At 42.6% G+C, this 21827-nt stretch overlaps 5 protein-coding genes across 5 annotated transcripts; 3 read left to right on the top strand and 2 right to left on the bottom strand.

Annotated features, from left to right (window-relative positions):
- Window positions 1–525: 525 nt before the first annotated feature.
- On the top strand, window positions 526–1391 carry CYBJADRAFT_170078 (uncharacterized protein; the record flags this gene model as incomplete). The annotated part of the gene is given in 2 exon segments (XM_020216056.1): window positions 526–801; window positions 812–1391. A coding segment is annotated over 1 exon segment (185 nt), but the record flags the coding sequence as incomplete, so codon positions are not given.
- Window positions 1392–4425: 3034 nt separating this feature from the next.
- Window positions 4426–5813, bottom strand: YJU3 (acylglycerol lipase). Its single transcript, XM_020216055.1, is given in 3 exon segments — window positions 4426–4462; window positions 4473–5342; window positions 5408–5813. 2 exon segments carry the CDS (start codon window positions 5531–5533, stop codon window positions 4527–4529), a joined length of 942 nt encoding a protein of 313 aa, XP_020067692.1. The 5' UTR covers window positions 5534–5813; the 3' UTR covers window positions 4426–4462; window positions 4473–4526.
- Window positions 5814–9369: 3556 nt separating this feature from the next.
- On the bottom strand, window positions 9370–10020 carry CYBJADRAFT_114039 (SUR7/PalI family protein; the record flags this gene model as incomplete). The annotated part of the gene is made up of 1 exon (XM_020212157.1): window positions 9370–10020. A coding segment is annotated over one exon (651 nt), but the record flags the coding sequence as incomplete, so codon positions are not given.
- Window positions 10021–18581: 8561 nt separating this feature from the next.
- Window positions 18582–19014, top strand: CYBJADRAFT_69092 (uncharacterized protein). Its single transcript, XM_020217863.1, has one exon. The coding sequence runs from the start codon at window positions 18627–18629 to the stop codon at window positions 18906–18908; it is 282 nt and encodes a 93-aa protein (XP_020067690.1). The 5' UTR covers window positions 18582–18626; the 3' UTR covers window positions 18909–19014.
- A 105-nt stretch (window positions 19015–19119) lies between these two features.
- Window positions 19120–21415, top strand: CYBJADRAFT_170065 (uncharacterized protein; the record flags this gene model as incomplete). The annotated part of the gene is made up of 1 exon (XM_020216054.1): window positions 19120–21415. A coding segment is annotated over one exon (2296 nt), but the record flags the coding sequence as incomplete, so codon positions are not given.
- Between the last annotated feature and the right edge of the window lie 412 nt (window positions 21416–21827).

The raw sequence follows: 21827 nt of genomic DNA, 5'->3' as shown, positions 1-21827 counted from the left end.
CACAAATTTCAATTGAATTTTAGTGTGAAGTTTTTATTATCAGATGGACATGGCAGGACGTTTTGAGATAATAATAGAATTATTGCATAATTTTTTCAGTTGATCGCATTAAAAACAATTTTGTGAAAGTCACGAGAAACTTCGAGACGCAATTGATAATCGAAGGGACTCAACTAAGGTTGATGCACTCTGAACATCTTAGAGACTCATGTTCAAGCTTTCCAGCATGGGCAGCAAGACCCCTGGCTTTTACAATTCTCGGTCAAATATTGACACATAACCGGTGATAGTTTATTTATTATACAAGTTCATCGCGAAGGTAGCGGTGATTCGAGATTTACCGGAATCACTCAACAGTACCAATGAAGATCCCACCATGAAGTCGATAGTCTCCACTAAGCAACAGCTGGTGTATTAGATGCATAGTGATTATGTGTAGCATAACCTTAAGCTGTGTATGTGAAAACTCTCTGCACGAATCAAATCAATAGCATGTCACACAAAGGCTTATTCACTATGGAAACGATAGACGATATACATGATGAAGTGCATGATGAGACGCATGAAGTAAACTAAAAATTGACAATAGTCCAGTACACAGAGAGACGGATTGTATGGTGAACAGCTATATTCCCAGTACAATTTAACTCAAACTCGTGCATTCTGCCTTCAGGCACGCACAGTGAGCTGCATATTTCACAAAACCCCAGCAACCACCAAGATAACACACTCAAATGTAAAGTGCACAAAAGCACTGTCTTGAATATTTAACTAGCTCTGAATCCTCAAAAATTGTTCTTCAACTCTTTCCACTCTTTCCACTCTTTCCCACAAATCCCGAAAGATGGCAACAAAGGCTGATGACCCTTGTTGGAGCCTGTCCACCTCCTTCAAAGTTATCACCTTGACACATCTTAGGGTATACTGCCTAGTACATCATCATTACTGGGAGTACGTGAAGACTATTGAGCAACGGCAGAACAAAGTGAGTTTGGTCAACCTGCTTTGTATGGTCACTGTGTTGGCTGATTAGCATTTACCAGATCACTGACTTACAACAGGATGTATAAGGCACAAGGTCGACAGATGGTGAGGGCTCTCCTAGCTGAAGGATATTGATAGAGGTTTGGTACTTTTGGGATGTTATCGTCTTGAGGTTTCTCACAAGTTGTGATGCTGAAGAAGTACAGTTGCGCTTGCTCTCAGATTTCGGGTCCATGATGCGATCTTATCATTGGATGTTCAGTTGACCACACGAGATCTGTCCAGGATGACGGTTGTCTGAAGGAAGTCTGTCCAGCTTTCGTTAGATGAGCTCAGTCTGAATTCAAGTGTGGCTGTCATGACTGCTGCTGGTGATGGAAGATGAAGTCTTGGGTGGCTACTTCGAGGCTATCAGAAGTTGTCGACTGCGAGATTGGCAATCACACAAGATCAGTCCAGGTTGAAGGTTGTCTTAGGGAAGTCTGTCCAGCTTTCGTTAGATGACCTCAATCTGAACTCAAGTGTGGTTGTCAAGACTGCTGGTGATGGAAGATGAAGTCTTGGGTAGCTACTTCGAGTCCATTGGAAGTTGTCGACGGCGAGATTGTCAATCACACGAGATCAGTTCAGAATGACGGTTTTCTGAGGGAAGTCTGTCCAGCTTTCGTTAGATGACCTCGTTCTGAACTCAACTGTGGTTGTCATGATTGCCGTTGGTGATGGAAGATGAAGTCTTGGGTAGCTACTTCGAGGCTATCAGAAGTTGTCGACTGCGAGAGTGTCAATCACACGAGATCTGTCCAGGATGAAGATTGTCTTAGGGAAGTCTGTCCAACTTTCTTTAGATGACCTCAGTCTGAACTCAAGTGTGGTTGTCATTGTTGCTGGTGATGGAAGCCTGAGCCCAAACGTGACACCAATGACTATCGACGTGGCTGGAGTTAGAGAGTTAGATATCGTCCGCATATATCAACCCGGCCACCTGGAGGGATTACGTACAGATGCAGTTGTACGGTATCCACCATGGCTTGGCCCATTGTAGTGTACCAGTACGTTGCTCCTCCACCGGGATAGTAACCAGTGCTACCATAGACCTCATAGACCTCTTAGAACCCATCAACGGGCTCTATAGAGATCAGGAAATCATGGTAGCACTGGTGAAGCTGGTGGATGTGAGAGCGAAGTACGGCCAGTTCGAGCTATGTCGGTACGGACACACACACGTACACAAGCACATATTACCGGCCATATAGAGTGTGTTTTTAAGTGTCGTACTTTGATAGAAGTGTGTTTAACAACTTGGGTAACCTCAACTTGTTACTCCACTTTGATCTAACCTCTGCAAACAATGCATCATAATGTGTACAATGGTTTGTTTTTTAGAATGTTGATCAAGATTCAAGGCAGTTGTTTTGGCGGGCCCTGCTTCATTGGATAAATCAAACCAAAATCGTGGTGTGCGTAACGCAATATGCAGTGTGCATAAGTTCAGAACTTTCACGGAAAGAAGCCATAACCTTCGTATCTATTCTACTCTAAGTGTGACTGTTATGATATCATTTATGCAAGCCCCCTAACAAATTGCACGCACTCTTCAGTGTTCCGTTTGTTGGGCGTTCACCAATGTTATTTCATGGGCACATTTATAATCGATATCAAGCTGAACTCAAGCTTTGGGGTCCCTCAATATGTAAAAGAACCGGTGGAATTAAGGATAGTGTGGAAGATGAGGGTGTTAAGCAAGCTCCCAGTTGACATGGGAAAGTATCTGTTGGGTAATCGAACACAACTCTTTACTGATGTAGATATGGCTATGTACACTTCAAACACCCGACAGTCAAGACTTGAAGCACGTAACTAAGCCTGTGACTGAGATCTGCCGTGCGTTCACAAGAACTATGACCCGATCTCAATTTAAATTCCGAATTGCCTTCAATCTGAAAGTATCATGAGGGAAAATCTTCTGGATTTCCAATTACTTATATACAGTTTTATGGTAACTGCTAGAATTTTCAGGTTGTGAAACGAGCAGACCCTCATTGGTAATCGTGTAGGCCAATCCATTGCCTACTGAGTAATCCAGAGCTCATCTGGTGTCCAGTGTAATATTGCATATCTATAAACTGTTGATTAATTAACATTCCCTCAGACAGATCTTTCGCTTTCAATGCCCGTGAAATGTCCCAACATTCCCAGCATGCCTAACTTCAACATATGTACTGTAAGCTTAAAAGTTGCTACTTATCCGAAGATCCTTGATGAATTACGTGAAGTTTTGGAGCTCAAAGACAAAAGTGGGCAATGACGATCCACCGCAGAATTAAAAGCCGTGTAACTTTTACATTAGAGGACATTCCAATTGTGATTGGTATCATGGCTTAAACGTGAGCACAACGTATAACGTGGCACATTAGGCACATCGGGAAAAGTGCCACTTCTGCCTAAGCACACTGCAGACACCAAACGCATCTGTTTGTAACCACTTCGTAATATAATTGGACTTGCTGTGTATGGTGGGGCTATTCACATGTTGATCATAAGTTTGTGAGTTCAACAGGAATGTGCACTTTACACACACCGTAGAATTTTGATAGTTATATGCTCTCAAAACACTGAGTTTCACACTGCTAAAGACGACGTAAAGAGCGAGATATTAATCTTGGAGCCATGTACACCAAGTTTCCTTCAGAGTTATCAAAGTATGATTGACAATGATCCTGATAAGTTGTTCAATAGTGTTGTCGCATCTACAGCAGGTCTTCATGGGTAAGGAATATAAATAATCGTACATTCAAGTGATCATTCCTGAGGAGTACAGAGTCCATCATGCAAGATTTGCAGGTTTCACCTTATTTGTTAGCAAGTAGCATAGCTCATCGTAATATCTTGCTCCAAGGAGAAAGGCTTTCGAAGTTTAGTAGACCTGAATTGAAAATTCTAGAAATGTGCAGTAAATTAGGTCACCCCCACATGTTCGTATTCATAGGTACCTCAAATCAGCAATGTTTCAAATCTCTCAGGCGTTGTCCATGTTTGCAGTCCTTTTCTAATCTTTCTGTATAATGCCATCTCAGAAGACTCGTTCGACGGGCTTTCTGCATATACGTCAATATGGAATGATCTGGAAGCTTAGAAGTGGTCTCGGGTGTTTTGATGAACAAGGCAGTAAAGATCGACATTGACTTTCGGTCAGTAACTAAACTCATTCAGCATTTCTCAGAAGTAATACTGCACAACTGAATGGCCGAACTGTCTGCGTAATTTACGTCATATGCATTTAGTTTTGTTATGTCCTGTTCTGTATCGTTGTGCATAATTCTCCCTGTTTAGGCAAATTGTCTCGTTTTGTCAATTGTTCTTCACCAATGTGCGAGAAAGCGTTGGTGTATTAACTCCATTTGTTGTGGTGTTCACTGTGGAGTTTTTGGAGATGATTTCTAAGTGGATGTTGTATTAAGTAGTATATTAAAGAGCAATAAAGAGCAATAAACAGCATAGCGATTCAGCTGTCAGATCAAGAAAGTTATAGAGCACGTTAGCAACTAGCGATGTTGGTCCAACCATTCAAACAATGCTGTTCTCATGGTTTCATATTGCTCTTGAGCTTCGATGGAGATCGAATGCTGACAATTTGGAATTAGCAATAGCTTCTTATCCTCAATTGGAGCCAATTTGATGAACTTCTCGGATGCCCTTGGATCGTTGATCTTATCATCCGTGCCATGAATAATGAATAAAGGCACTTTTGAATAACCCTTGATATACTCTGGGTTCGACAAATCATCACCTCTTTTCAACATACCAACCATCTGACCCAATGTACACCACGTTGGACTCAACAATGGGTTCGCTTCAACAAATTTCCTCCATTCGGGATCGGATGTTATCTTGTCAATGGTGATGGTGGCCACTTCGAACCTGAACATTGGCAGCACCTTGGCAATCATTCTCAAAGCCAACTCTTGATAGTAAGGTGGTTTCATTCCCTTCACCAGTTGGATAAGAGGTCCAGTGGTGAATATTCCACTTAGTCTATCAGCATGTTTACCACAGATTCCATAGTCTAAGATGATACCACCACCCATGGAGTGCCCTCCTAGGAAAAGAGGCTCGTCAGGACCCAGCTCTCCAATGTTCTTCTCCAAGAAGAAGTCCAGGTCGCTCATCACCTGCTCTGCCTTAGTCACTCCCTGCTGTTTTCCTGGAGAGGTCCAGCCTGAGCCTCTCTGATCAAAGAAGAACACTTCATACCCGTGTCTCACTAGATGGTCAAAGAGCCTGACGTACAGTTTGGCATACTCACAGAACCCATGGACGAAAACAACACGTCCCTTGGACTGCTTATCCTTCGGAGTAGGCTTTATCCCCCCACCGTGTTAGAACATGTGTACAGACCGTCACAGAGCGAGAAAGAGACACTTACCCAGAACGTCGTATAGAAAGTCACACCATCGTGGTCCACCGTCTCTTCAATGTACTTATTCTCCGGTGTATACGAAGGCACCGGAACCTCTCGACCTTCAACTAGCGTATCAAACTTCGTAGCCATCCCGTGGTTCTTCTACCGACTAATTCGAACAAATATGCCTGGTGATAATCTTCTCTTCACTGACGGAAAAATGGCGCTACCAAAGCTGCTAGAACTATATGCCCTGCCCTACTGTCTACTCGCTACACCATCAACTCCTTGCTTTCACCAGAACGCAGCGTCGGAGAAGAGAAAAACGCACCCATAACGGCTCGGTACATGAAATTCCTTAGAGATTAGCCGAAGAACACGCCTTGGTAGTAGAAATGGACGAAGGTCGGGACAAAACATAACGGTTTTGATGTAAGGAGGGCTGTAGAAATGAAATTTGATGTTTTCATGAGGCTACGACTGCTCGGTGTTTAACCTTAAGCCACCTTGCGCCGAATGAGTGGTTATCCTGATTGCCGGGTTGCAAAGTGGGATGCTCCAGCGTCACAAGGGCTCACGGGCTATGGGCAACGGCCAGCGGTCAACGGAGCCTTGCCTAGGACACTGTAGAACGTGTATACACCACTAATCAACCACTACTCGCCTACACGTTGTGCTCACTAAAACAAACATCAATTTCATTTACATAGCATCACTTAAGAGAACAGCAAAACGGAAGGCCAGCGCACGGTTCCACCTCAGATGACATTTTTGGCGCTGTTGATGACCTGCTTAACAAAACTTGTCTCGTGCTGAGCCTCTGCAGCCTCCCTGTTGGCCTCTTCAACGGCTCGTGGTTCAGATCGAGGGTCCAAGCTGGCACGGTTTGCATGAGCCTTGGTGTCGGTGGTGTAACGCGGAGTGCTCGTCACTTCCTGGAAGTCTCCGCCTTCGCTGCCATACGTAGAGCTAGCAGAGTCGCCAATGGCTTGACTCTTGCTCATTAAATCACCTCCACGACTAGAGCTGGAGTACGAGTCGTCTTCTCTATTTGGCTGCGAATGCAATCCAACTGGAGCCCCAGGTGTGCTTGAAGGCTTCACATCATCGCCTCTGAGCTTCTGGGCAGTGTTTGACTCGTAGGCAGCATGTGAGGCGTGGATGTCTGCTGGCTTATCCAAATTGGCACTGGCAATGCCCTCAGCAATTGGATTACGGTTTCTCGTGAGATCAACAACTGGCTTGATTGCACTGGTATCTGGAGCAGTTCTGTAACTCTTATCAACTCCAGACTGTTCGCCAACTCTGTCGTAGTCAGTAGACTTTGACTTGCCATGTCCTTTGCCCGAAATATCACTGGTACTGGTGGTAGATGTATCACCACTCTTTCCCTTGATGGCAGCCATACCACCGGTCCCCAAATCCTTGTCTCGTGCCTCTTTGGTAGTTGTGGTGGATGGTTTAGAAGTGGAGTGGCTCTCATCAACACCACCACGAGACTTGTAGCCAGCTGCAACAGCAGCATCTACAGCACCACCGGTACCACGGCCTGCGACATCTCTCTGGGAATCTTCTGTGTGGCCATGCTTAGCTCCACTGTGTTGATGAGATCTGTGACTGTCATGATTGTCATCAAAATCATCAGCAGTCTTGGTGGTATCTTTGGTATGCTTCCAAGAAGAAGGATTTACTGTGTATGAAGAAGCATCACGGCCAGTGGAAGAGGTGAAAGCACCAGTTTCGGTGATTCTATCACCACTGTTCCAGGTTTGAGGATCAACATCACTTGAATCAACACCATGTCCAGTCTTGCGTTCATAATACTCCGTTGGAGTATATCCAGATGTGGTGGTGAAATCATTGCCTCTACTCTTGGAACCAATATGGGCACTGTTGTAAGTATCCTCCACACGGGAGGCTGGACCTTCAGCTGGTTCAACATAATGGCCCATTGAACTGGTGGTGGCAGCCTGAGCTGCATTCTTTGCAGAGTTATCTGGAACACCAGTCTGAGCAACGTGTCTGGAACCTTGTTGTTGAACTGGCAATGTTGTGCTCTTGCTCTCATGATGGCCGGAATCATACGCCTTAGCCTTTTCAACCTTTTCGGCATTAGCACCAGAGAGTGTAGCACCTGGACCAGCATCTGGTTTTCCAGTATAGTTAACCTCCTGGTCCTCACCTTCAGTTGATCCACTAGTAGTAGCACCACCACCAAGACCAAGCATACCAGCAGCAGTAGCCAAGATTCCCTTACCTGATCCTTTCTTTTCGCTTGAATTCTCACCACCACTAACATCACGTTTCTTCGAACCAAAGGCATCTGTAAAGGTGGCATCAGATTCACCAGCAGTAATATGTTGTTCATCACCGCCATGGTAAGCGAGTGTCTGACCACCAGAGCCTTGGTTGGCCTTGGTATTGTCTCTTGCTTGTTCAGATGGTTCATAAGCTTGAGTATCGGAAGTTCTACCTTTGCGTTGGTCACTCTCCTTGCCAGTAGCTAAGAAAGCACCACCAACACCAGCAGATCCAGGAGAGCCAGAAACACCAGAGGCACCTTTACCTGGAGCAGAATATGACTTCTCAACAGGTACATGAGATTCATCGCCAGCGTTCAATGCTTCTTGATGTCCACTCTTTAAACCAGAAACATAGGCACCAGCTTTATAGTGCTCGTCATAAACCTTCTGAAGCTTCTCATCGGTCTTATCCTTTGAGTGAGTACCACTGAGGGACTTGGAAGCATCAGAAGAGGAGAACTTGTCCCTCTTTGCCTCTTGACCTGCCTTGATTCCAGCAGCGTAAGCACCCTCTTTGTAACTTTGTTCATATACTTCATCCAAGTGTTCATTACTGCCTGTCTTTGAGTGAGAACCATTCTTTGGAGTTTGACTGCTCTGGGTGTGTTGTCCCTGAGTAACAGTTGCACCAGTTGAATGAGCAGGAATTCCAACCTCTTGACTATGGTCATTTCCATCACTGCCACCAAGCGAAGTTTGCTGGTATTGTTGTTTCACATGTTGCAACCCAGCTTTCTTTCCAGCAGCGTAAGCACCAGCGTTGACTCCCAAATCATAAGCCTTCTGCTGTTTGGCTTTGTTTGCTTCGTCATCAAGATTGTTCTCCTTTGATTGATCTGGAGAACTGCGTGAATCACAGGTTTGTTTCACACCGGCTGTCTTGTGTTGGTTTAGGCCTTGTCCGCCGTGCACACCAGTTGTTTCATATTGACCACCCGATGTTGAAGGACTAGGATCACCAGTGTTCTTAGACTGGCGCCAGTCTTCCAAATTTTCACCAGTGCCAACATAGGTGATGTTCTTGTCCTTGGAAATATCAGCAGTGTTGTAAGAAGTATCGTAAGCAGTACCTCTACCTGTGCCATAAGCTCCTGTAGAACCGGCAATTCCAGTGGCTTCAGTGGTTGCAGTAGCTTCAAAGGCATCAGTAGCCTCACGTGCTTGAGAACGCTTAAATTCTTCTAGCTCACGTTCATCAAGATTGCCGTACTGAGAACGTGATGAGGTAGTGTGAACGCCACGTTGAGTTCCCCCAATTACAGCAGAAGTGTCCATGGCACTATCCACCAGCTTTTGAGCTGTAGTGGCACCTGAGTTGTACAAATCTCCCGGAGGCGCCTTTGCTGTCGAACTTGAACCTGTGCCAGACTGTTGACCTTCAATGGCTCTTATCTGGCTCTGTTGGTGGTGTGCTAAACCAGTAGCTGAATCACCAGCAACAACTGTACCAGTAGCCAGGTTTGTATTTGCAGAAGATTCAGTGCCTCTCAACTGGCCGGAACTATAAGGTGGTGCATCACCACCCACTGTTCTAGTGTTATGGAGCTGATCGACTGGTTCACTGCCAGTGTATCCCACATTGTCAACCACTTCTTGTCCATGGTTGCCTCCTCTTAGAAAGCCAAACGTTTTCTTTTTCGGTTTCTCCCCAGAATAATCATTAATATAGGTATGATTCGAAGAAGTAATGTCGTAGTTATCTGTGTATTTCTTTTCTCTGTCAGTCATTTTGTTTCTTGTAAAGATTCCAAAGATATTGACTAAACTAGCAACTGCCAACAAGAAGACAGAGGTCCATATAAATGCCAGCATTGTACGACCCAAACTTGTTGAATGCCCCGCATCCCTAAAGCTATTACGAGCCTTGACGTAACCAGCTGTAAGCAAACTTGCTGAAAGCGCAATGAATAAAAGAGCAAGTATGGTAAAAACCTCGAGTGTGCCAGTTAGCAAACGCATTGATGGCAAGCAAACGCTAAAGAGATTTGGGATCAGCGCCAACAACGTGAATAGCAAACCAATTAGCAGGAAAGCCCAGCCAGTCTTAGAGAGGTAATACGTTGTTCCCTTTCTTGATTGCAGCCCTTTGGGAACGCCCTCGGTTGTGTCAAAGTTTGAGACAGGGGACATTGGATACGCTGGAGAAGAATCAGTACAGTCAACATTGTGTCCATTGGACACACCACAGGAGTTGTAGCTTGTCCATCTAGTCACTGGATGTGCACCAGGGATTAGTTCTGTTCCTGCTTCAAGCCAATACCACTTGTTGATTGGAGTCGCAGTTGTGGAGCCGCATAGAATGTTAAAGAATAGCAATAATCCAGCTCCCAGTAGAGCCACGAGGGAGATGAAGTAAGGCCAACGCATTGTCAATCAGTTAAAACCTGGAGCAATATGAAGTAATTGTACCTGGAGAGTGTACCTGAATCTTATGCATGTATCACTATATTGCACCTTTTAAAGGACAAAACACCATGGTGTTGCTCGTGTTTTATATATAGCACTCATCTCCTGTGGAGTTGACGCATGATATTTGAAGCAATCCAATGGAAGCATGGTATTTCAGCGTTCATCTTTTCTACGAAAAGTCTAAATGCTTATGGCTAAAGAGTGTACATTGTTTAATTGAGCTATCATACACTATGGATGATTATCCTTTTTCTCTTAGGAGTCTTTAAAGTTTGCTCAAATTTGCTGTCTCCAATTTCACTTCATTAACATTGCTCAGATGTCATCATCACACTTCATGGCTATTGGTGCAAGGATTGAACGATAACTCTAAGTGATGGCCCTCAGGTGTCGACTAATAGAGATATTTTGCTGTTTAGTGCAGCTGATTGATCAGCCTGTATCCTACTTTGAGTCTTAACGTCGGTGTTAAAATTGCTAATCGGAGCTTTAAAGTTGATTGTACCTGAAATGCGTGGAGATTTTCCCCATAGAACACAGTTGCTCAGGTTAAACACCCATTTGGGTATAAACCAAAGTCTGTCAACCACCAACAGGTTTCACCAGCTCTGCTGATATATCTTTGGCCTGTGAACTGTGGTTCAATGGTCATTTCGGCCTCCTTTTCCAGATGTGAATTCGGATTGTGTCAAATTCACCAAAACAAAACTGCAGGTGATTGCTTTTTATTCTACGCACGGCAACCTTTACACCACTCGAGCCGTATTAGCACTCACCAAACGGGCAATTCACACACGACAAAAGCGTGTACTAATTGGTCAATTAACAAGCAAGGCGATATGCGTAGTACAGATGTGTGTGTGTCTGATGGGATCCACTTACCAGCCAACTAAGTCATTTCCACTGAGCCTTGAACATCAAGAAGATGAGACACTTGTGCTACTAGGATGTTTTTTCTTAGCCTTTTACTTGGGTTCTTAGTAATGGATGACCGATAGGCCTGATGTGTACTTGATATGAAATTTCATCGGCCTCTAGACACACCTGGAAACGTCATGACCCATAATTCGTTAACCTTAATGTGCGAATTTCACTCTGTCCAATTAATAACATGCAGTCGGGGTTTTGGAAGAGAAAGACAGAAAGAACTTGGGCATTCAACGGTATGGTGCCCAAAGACAAAGCTAACGTAAATTTCGCCATCAAATAAGTGGATCTTTGCCAGTCTCTGCGTTGAAAATCTTTTCTAAAACATGTCACCCCATTGGTATAAGCTTGAACCAAATAACCCGCACTTTTGTCCGCCTTTGCGGATTTAATAGGAAATAAAGTCCTGGCTGGCAATAACCCTACAGCGGCGCATGTTAGAAATTGACCGACTTCAGTACCGTAGTATGACGTGTCTCCTCGACAACGGTTCAATTAAACTTTGTGAATTGGATTCAAAGCTCCAGCACGTTAGAGTAGAGAAAAGCACTATGCTCCATGTACTAATTCGGTCCAGCATATGTATGAATTTTGATGAACTGATGTGCCTATTTCCTTTCAGCCCTACACCGAAATAACATGGGCTCGATCTAGAAGTTGCAGCCTTACAGGTCCTCTCGGATGAATCGTTTCGTGTTTCATCGGTGGTCGATCACTACTGGTAACCCAGAAGGTATTCTATCTCAAATCTGGATTAATCTTGCAGTACAGTGCTGACATTCCCTCTAACTTTGCACAATACGAGCCGCCTTGTTTTGAGGCACATGATAGCCAGGCTCTTGCATTACCACTGTAATTGGTGTGCTCCTCGGGGTTCAGCTTATAATCCTCAAGAGATATAGACGCCACGATTTACTGCACAACCAATCATTGCATGGTATATTACTCTCCACGTGGAGTGTATTGGGAACGTTTTTACAAGTAATATGAATAATGGCAATAAGATAACTCTTAGACAATAAAATACGAAAAATAGAAGGCGAAGGTGCTTTTTCTCTAAACCTTAAAGTGAAGAGAATGAAGCTTACATCAAGTTCCCTTTTGAGTGATGTCGACAGTACCTAATGCTTAGTAATAATAATTCAAAGAATTTTTTCGGTCACGAAGCCAAAGGGAGAATATCAGACTGGCTACAGAACCCAAAACATATGCTCCTATGCACAAAGCTGAGTATTTCGGCCTGTACTATTTTCCCCTGTATCGAGTTGAATCTATTCAAGTAAACAGATTTGCCTGTTAACTATGGCCTAAGAGTCCAAGATTAGATTATAGGCGGTGAATATGCCTGTAGTAATGTATGAGGTACATGTTGTATATTCTTCTACTGCAGGATCATTGCTGTCCAGGCCCATCATTATTCGATACAGGCCATGAACTTTATTAAGGATCATGGGAGAGGATAGTACTTGCGAGGCACTGGTACCGAGGCTGAGGTCTTGATGTAAATGTATCATGCCATGTATATTCAAGCGTTTTGATTTTGGTCCATGCGACAGAGAAATCAAGATTTTGAGTATTTCAAACCGCGGTGAAAACCAACTCGTAGATTTGTTGAACTTTGGCTCATTCGTCTGGTTTGCGTAGACTTACAAGCGGACTGTGAGGTCCATTCATTTTACCGTAGCATTACTGGGCGCAGTTCGTGGGTTGTTGAGCTTGGTGATTCCATAGAATTGGCCAATTTAACCCAACAAAATCGTACATATGGCGATCAATGTACCAGTACGAATGTTCTTGTGGAGGTCACACTCATTGGATACACTACAAACCACAGCTTGTCATAAAGCGTGATTTTGAAGTTGGGAGCGGTATAGATGTATACACCATGTGAGACAAGTATAATACCTACGTATATATTCCATTCGTCATCCTCTCGAGTCGTATGGGGAGCTTCAGCTATGTCGTTGTGAAGTGGGACTGAAGGACTGGCTGCCCTACACTAGCTCATGATTTGCTAACAGCCTTTATGCCATAGTGCATTGTTAGCTATACATATGAACACCTCGACCTCATTAACCCCAATCACCATACGCATGAATTTTTAGAGCCTTAGGCTTGTCGGATCTACAATTTGTTTCAATTCAGCGTCACTGAATATCTCCGGAGCTAGGAGGCTGCTGAGTCGCCTTGTCACTCCTGATGATTTCAGAAACTGAAGCATTTGAGGGGTACAGTGGCATACTTTAGATCGTTGAGAAAACTCCTGGACGTTATATACACACGCCCAAAGAGGAGATTAGACATCATCAGTATTCCTCTCTAAGTGTAGTAATGGCTCATTTTACTTTGATTTAAAGCACATGTAGTCAATCAGAACTGGCTAAATCGATAAGGACCTTTGTGTTCTTTAGATACGCAGCGACCATGTTCCGTGAGTAATAATATCATAACTTATTGTAGAGCAACGACGCATGTGCCTCGTACTACATTGTTCCTTAAAACCTTAATATGTTTGATGATTATTTGTTAGGAAGCCCACCATCTTCAACGTGCAGAGTGGTATAATGACCGCTGATCACTTGGAAATCAGTACTAATCGTCAAAATTAATACGCGATATGCATCCCACTGGGTAATGTTACAAGGTCATTCGTGCAACTGGACGCTCTGCTTTGCGAAGTTGGTAGGAATCTTAAATTGTGATCAGCAGTGATAATGCTAGTTGGGGAAGGGTAAGTCACGCGGTCGCCACTCACGAGTCGCTAAAGTTCCAATACTGACAAATCTAAATTTTAATATCCATATAATGAGTCTATGCATGAGATGCTTTTCAAGGACACAACATCAATGTACAGCTCGTGTAACAGAAGCAAACCACAATATTGGTTAATCATAGTATTTTGGCGTTGGTTGAAGCCCATGCGAGCACCCATGTCTGTAGAGCCCAGTAGTAGCTAGAACTTTCAAGTCGGTGGCCAAAACTACCAACATGGTACTGTTGTGGTCTCATACACATGCAGTCGAGGAATTGAACCGCTTATCACATTGCAGCTCTGCTTCCTGGCAAGTTGGAATCTGAACTAAATGGCTGTGTTGTGTATCAAACTTGATGTATACAAAGCACAAAGCCCAGACGCGGCCGACACCTGAACTCTATGCCCAATTGGTTTATGAACATGAACATAGTAATCTGCAGTATATGGCAGCTTTCAAAGTACTTGCAAGTACATGCCGGTTAGGCACTTACAAGCGTGTTGAAACTTCGAGGCTTTTATTGAAAGGTGATATTTTAGCTTCCTTTTACGATTTCTAAATTACAATCAACCTCGGTCTTAATATAAGACACAGAAACTTACAGATCTGCATACGCATATATCATGATTACTAGTGGGTATATGAACATCTTCGTCGGCAGCAGCCTGCAAGTCAAGAGAAAAAGGAAACCACAATGTTCAATCAACACTTGGAGTTTGAATCAGAAGCTCAACAACAAGTAGTTTGATCATATAACGAAAAATCATGTCTGATCTCAAAACCTCGGTATTTTCTGGTTTCATGTAACGGACCACTGCGGCCTGACATCACTGTTCACAAAATATAAGCCGTTCTTACAAACAAAATGAGAACACCTGTTACTGCATACTATTCATGAGGAACAGGAAGCAGCACCAAAGGGCAGAACACAATTGAAGCTTGACCTACATACGGTCTACACATGCATAGATACATAGTGCATATGTATTATGCAACGCTATGGGAAAACTCACGGAACTGGTTGGTATAACTTTGCATATGAAAAACCTAGTTGCTGGGAACTTAGAAGTTAAATGTGTGCTTTTCACATGTAGTTTTTTCATACTGGGTACTGTTTTTAAAGCCCCCACCCATTTGTAGAATCCTTATATAAGTTTTTTCTATCACTCAACCACAGGTAAATGGACAGAGCTCTAAAAACTTGTGTTCTGTAATGGCCTTATATTAGGATACAACATACATGCTTTAGATTATAAAGAAGTAATTCGCGATGGGAGGCATGATAACATATCAAAAGAGAGTCACTGGGGCACTCGAACTCCTCTGCAACGTAATGAGCCCAAGTCATAGGAGTGGGATAATCCGACCATAGTATTCGGAGCTGATGAATCAGAATGGGTTTCCATGATGGCCACCATTATTGCTTAATTTTTTTTTCTGTGGGATAACGCTTCAATGATGGGAGACCGTACACCTTAGATTCGTCTCATAGAATTTGGCCCATTTCGATCACACTCTAGCTCAAAGGTAATTTGGTGTTGATCAACTCTTTACAAACTTCTAAGGTTAGACTCCGTGAGGTCAGCATCGATTAATTAAACAGTATCGTGCATCGTATATGTAGTGTAAAGTGCATAAAATGCATTATGCCTGTTGTTTGAAGTCATTCGGATCATTAAGTCACAAACTGTGCTTGCGAAATGGAGCTGAACTGGTGTTTGAAATACGTATAGGTGTATGCCATGAAGTATCAGGACTTTCTGCGAATCTGACTGCAGTATCGAATAATCACCACTGGATCGTCTGGGCTGGATACTACTATTGAGCCTTACTTTGGAAATCCTCAACAGAAATAACGTCATTGTTAGGTCTTTCATGTATACACGTGTGTAAATATCTCCCTTATGCATAAAATCTGCAATACAATAATAGAAGTGAGCAATTTAGCCTCTAAAGTTGTAAAATAATTGAGCGCACTCCTCCTGGTACCCTCTTTTTTTTCGGCTGCAGAGGGGGAGTATGAGTGTTTAGCCCATACATACACACCGTACATGATGCATATAAATATTAAATGGTGATAGAATACACAAAACATTGAATTCGATGAATAGATAGACAGATGTTCGCTCTATCTAGTGGTGTAATTCACGTGTTCTGGCCGTCATTATTGGTGGAGCTAGCTCCAAATTAGCTCCTGATATAACTCTTCTGTAATTTTGGTCGATGCACCCTATTCCCAGTTTCCGTTCGGAAAACAGACATTTTCACGATTTTTTGAGCGCCCAAAAAATGGGTTACAACAGTAGTAATATCTATATAGGAAATATATGTTCCCTTGTGATCTCTACTGTCAAACTTTCATGGCTATATCCCTTCTGATTGTTGAGATATAGGTTGTTGAATTGTGGGCTTGCAGTCCATAGGTGATGTACTCATGTCCGGGGTTTTTAACCGGCGGCGCGACAGTGCTCCAGAACGAGCTACCTGAGTATTTTGGCCATCGAAAAATACTCAGGTAGCCCGCGCTGTTCTTGAGTATAGAGTCTTTGGGATCTATAAGCCATTGTGTTTAAACTTAGCGTAGCTAAGGAAAATTCGGTGGGTTTTAGTGTAGAAATCAGTCAAATAAAGCCCAAAAATGTGCAAATCAAGACGATTTGAAAGGGTTTTCTCTTGAAAACAATTGGCTTCGAGAGATTGTACGCTCATGACCAATTCCAATTCAAAGTGTATCTTTAGGCCAATCATCTCTGAATTACGGAACTCTGAGTTTGTGCATCTGATAAACAATGTTTACAAATGGCTCCACAGTCGTAATTTAAACTGTCATTTGGATTGAGCTGGTTTGAAAATTCACCAGAGTTTAAATCGTCTAAATGACTTGTAGATTCTAGCACAGGAGGTTACCACACTGTGAGAGGCCCTTACTATAAAAGCAGAGAGCACAGGCTCAATAGATTGTTTGAGCTTCATTACAAGCAATACCACCATAACTCTCAATAACGCTCTTCAGTTTTAAGGGTGATCAGTGTCAAATGTGTTTGGTGTACATTTGACAGACTTGAAATGTTCGGTTCAATTTGACCTAATCTTATGTATGTGGCTAGTTGAACAAACCAAGACTTGATGACTTGTGGACGCCATATACATCTAGTGTTTAATGGCTACCCACTGATACTTGAAAGCCAGTATCTTTACTGCCATATCTAAGAGATGCACTAATCAAGTGTGCACATAAACCGCACAACGAAGAGTGTATTGTGCTACATCTGTTGAGAAAGGGCTTCCACTTTCATCATAGAGTACCATAGACTAAAATCAACGCAGAGAGTATACCCAGTTCAAGCTCGCTTGAGGATAACTGATAGGTCTTGAGATCACTTGTTCGAGCTGATGATTAGAATTCTAGACTTTTCAAAGAGGTACTTTTCGCTGAGCTGAGCTGAATCCTTCTCATTTCATGGTGAATAGGTCAAGGAAAAATGAAACAAGAAACATGACGGGATTTCTGGCGTGCAGAAACCAGAGTAAAATGAATGAACTCTTAAAAGCACTAATGACCATTGTCTAGAAGTTTGAGCCATGGTAGCCGGGATAATAATGGACTTGTACTCTCTATATTAGCTATACGATCAACATAAGACACTAGACGCTTTAATATACACTGAAGTTTCTGGTCTAACTCCGCTTACTTCCCTTATGTTCCACTGCTTCCCCCATATAAAAGCAAGATGTTTGATCTCTACAATGATCAAAGCACCAAGGGGTTCACAGTCGGTTATATAGATTGTATCACTATTTTATGTACGGTACATATCAGAAGTATATCTTTAGAAAATCTTCAATTGGCTATACCCTGCTCATTGGCATCTTTTTCCAAGGACTTCTGCCAGGCAGATATTAAGCCACCGATGCTTTGATCCAAAAACAATGACAATATACGCCACATCACATTTCGACAACAAGAAGCTATATAATGAGCAAAGTTTTGTCTCCTCTCGTTAGGCTTCATTTATAGCACCCAGATCTTGTATATTGATGAAATGTTATGAGTTTGTAAGTGTTGGTCATACTGCGTCTCAACTTGTGAGAACCACGACAACAAAAAAGTACTTAAAGATAACTGGGATATATCTACCAAGGTCCTATATTCAATATAGTGTAATTTTATATCATTGTCTAGTCACTACATTGCTTGTATGGAAAGTATTAGATACCTCTTTTCCACGGTCGAGCCAAAAGGTCAAGCCATTTCAAACGTTACCTCTATCGCGCTTGAGGTACCCGAAAAGTAGCAAGAAATGTAGTACAAAATTTCAACGCAAAAGAATTTACAAGAGTAATTACAATAGAATGTTTGGAAATCTAGGAAGATTGAATTTTATTAATATGAAACCTTTAGGGTATATACCCAAGTCCCATGGTAAATTTTGGTGAAGAAGAAACAGTTTTATCATGAATTAACAAGAATAACGCACGAATAATGCAAGAATAACGCAAGAAAATGAACAGAGATAAAATGATCTAAAATATTAACTGAAACATAAATATTTCAAAAACACACAGGAATACACATATGATACATATTCTCTCTTTAGAATTCACTGATGGAGCGATTAGACGGTTTAAAAGCTATGGGTTCTTTAAATTCTTCACCCTGCTAATTTGGTGCAAATAAAGAGAGATATCATTGGCATCTGTAGTTCCAAGTCCTTTCACCCACACACCACATCCATACCTCATGGTCAAAACAACAACACAAACGCGAAACAAATTCCAACAGAGATTGTAAACAAATCCATAGACAAAACATCAGATATGTGTGGTTAGTACAGATCATTGATAACCATAATGTCTCTACCAGACCTGGACATCGTTATGTACCTATCTCCTCGAATGATCGATATGCTCGCATGTGTGAAGAAGAGAATATCAGCTTCACCAATGGCGGAGAAAAGACTCCTAAAAGACCATCCAAACGAATGTAAACATCATTTCCAAGCGTGTATCGAGCTGTTCAACAGTCTCGAAAGCAGCTTTTCTTTCAATATGGGAAATGTATTAAGTGATTTGAGAAGACGTTTTGTCGAATTCGACATGTGTCATCAGGACATCATGCCAAATACCTCTTAGTATCAAGTTCATGAAATTTATCGTTCTGAAGCACAAACTGGAATTGTGCCCGATGTTGAGAACTGTGAGACAAGTGGGACAAGGGTCAAGAATGAATCATGGTCTAACGATAACACTGGATTAACTATTTGACTCTGTTCAACGAGCCTTCTCGGAGACATCGTTCTCCAAGTTCACAGATAGAACGGCAAATGGAGATTACACGATACAGATGTTATTGACTGCACTCTCAACTTCACATACAGATGATGGTAAGAGCAATAACCAGGCAGCTGATGATGTGGTACAAGACAATCAAGAAACTGAAGACCTTCTAGAGGGTTTGAAGCACTTTGAAATAGCATTACTTCTACGGGATAACAGGTATATCGACAACATCCTAAGCAAGGAGGATGCGACTGAGCTCTCCAGAATAGTTTCTGACTGGAGAGGAGATGGACATCAGCGAGAAGCGGAGAGTGACTGTGCTTCAACAACAGATGCAGATGGACCGAGTGTTAGTGATACAAATGTTGAATGGGAAAAGGCACAGGACGAGTTTTTACAACAATTGGAAGACGCCAATAGTGATCACCCCGAAGATGGTCCTGCAGCCGATTCTCAGGGTGAAAAGTTAGTGCTGAACAACCTGACAGTTCTTTCTAATAAGAAGAGGCCTGCACAGGCGGGTGACAAGAAGCTAAAGTTCAACACCGAGAAAGCAACAAAGTTGTTGAAAGTTACTGTAAAATCCTCAAAGCTGACTTCTTCAGCACTCGATTTAATATCTTATTCACAAGATGAAGTCAAGTGCGTCTACTTTTCCAACTCTATGGATGACGAACTCTACGAAAGCTTGGTACCAACACTCTCATTAGATGCTTGCCATTTGTCTTTATACAATAGTCAGGGATACAAAGAGGATTTCCTTACATCATACACTATTGTTGGGCAGGCTGGGTCCAAGGGACTTGTTCCCCTGAGTATGATACTTTCAAAGAATGCAGAGTGTGGATTAGAATGGTTCACCTTCCTATACACATTCTTCAAGAAGAATGGTGGATCGCATTGGAAGAAGTTACGAGAGTCTATGCAATTACACAATGATAGTATCACTGAGGAGAGCATTCCCCCATTACAAATCATATCAGATCAGGATAAGGGTATCAAGAAGGCCTTGGATATGTTGAGAACCCGGTGTGGTGTTCCGATTGAGAGCTTCGCATGCTCCAAACACGTCGAAAGAAACCTCTTCAAGTACACAATTGCAAGGCATAGAAGGGTTATGCAACATAACTTTTTCCAGTTGATATTTGAATCTGATCCGGAAAAGGTCCCACTAATCCAAGAAGCAATGAAGGGGTTTTTCTTTGAGAGGCATAAGAGAGAGACAGTCAACAGTACTTATAATCTCATCACCAACACGCAAGACTGTGCTAGAGGTCTTCAGCTTTACAATTCGGTGACACCAAGGTTTGACATTATGACATCCAATCATTGTGAGATTTTGAATGCAGAGATGTTTGCGTTTAGGCGATTGAACCCAACCAATCTCATTGTCGAAGTGCTGTCGATGCAGTGCGACAAGGTGAAATTCGCAGAGTCCATGACCTTTGATTGGAATACAGTGAGACAGATGCCTCAATATGATGATGAAATGAATGATGCCAGCGATTTCGATGACGGGAGCGACCCAGATGATGCAAGCAACTTTGCTGATGAAGAGGACGAACCGGAACATGCCGAGATACTCACAAACTATGGCTATTTCTTGTACTCAACAACCATTATCACTTCTTGTTGTCTAAATAGCAAAGAGACTAGTGTAACCGTTGATGAGAGTTCACCTGGAACCAAAGTGACGACTCACAAGCATAGCGTATCGTGGGACTGTGGTTTGTCTCTTAGGGATCTTTTAAAGGTACTGCGAGTTTATGTGAAGAAGATGAGAAGACGTGATTCGTTTGTCAACTTTCGTGCTTATGTTTATCATCAATTGCGAGCCAGAACAGCCGTTGTTACTGAGAAGCGATGCACCATCTCAAAAGAGGGGAAAACAGAAGAAAAGTCTACGTACAGTTGTTCCCATTGTCGCAATCAAGCGTATACATTCTTCGAATGTCCACATATCACTTGTGTGAAGATGAGAAGGGTTCTCAACGGCTACGCCCTTATCCCATCAATGCCACGACTTGCCAAAGAGATTATCTATGAGGACAGTAGAAAGAGGCGCTCCAATTACACACCACCAATATTCGAATACCAGAGCTGTTTTTCAAAGGCCAATAGATGTATCATACGGAAGACGGCGTCTCAAACTTCCAGATCAGCGGTGAAGCACTTCGACTCGCAGGTTTTACTGAAGGCGATCCAAGCGTTAAAAGGTGATAACGAAACCATGAGTAACATCAGAAAGAACTCTAAGAAGAGGCAAAGGATAGCATGTTCTTCCAATAGGATTCCTTCCGCAGGTGAGAAGAAGAGAGGAAGAGGACGACCAAAAAAGTCAGAACAGAAGAGGAACTACAAGGCTAGAAAGCTTATGGAAGAAGCAAAGGCAGATTCAATGAACCCGCCTCCAACGTAAGATGGCTGTCGTCCAGAATCCTCATAGTTTATCATAATGATCAATGTATTTTTGATAGTTTCTAAGTTGTACTTACCCAACCATATTTTACCAGAGCAGTGCCGTCCCCTCCTGTATCCATATGCACTGTATCCATAGAAACGGACCAATACTCCATCCTTCATACCCATATCTACTATAATAAGCGCATATCAATACATATGCCTACATATTATTGCATAATGGTAGAGACAGCATGTGAACATGTGAGTTCTCCTCTAAAAAAAATTGAGTTGTGGAATGCATTGTGTCGGAACTTTAATCGTTTCTTTTTTTTCCCTCTCTCTGTTTCTTTGCGTGCCTTACCGTTTGGA

Source organism: Cyberlindnera jadinii (genome assembly GCF_001661405.1).
Source record: "Cyberlindnera jadinii NRRL Y-1542 unplaced genomic scaffold CYBJAscaffold_31, whole genome shotgun sequence".
Classification (NCBI taxonomy): domain Eukaryota; kingdom Fungi; phylum Ascomycota; class Saccharomycetes; order Phaffomycetales; family Wickerhamomycetaceae; genus Williopsis; species Williopsis jadinii.
This window is presented reverse-complemented; position numbering and strand designations above follow the sequence as displayed.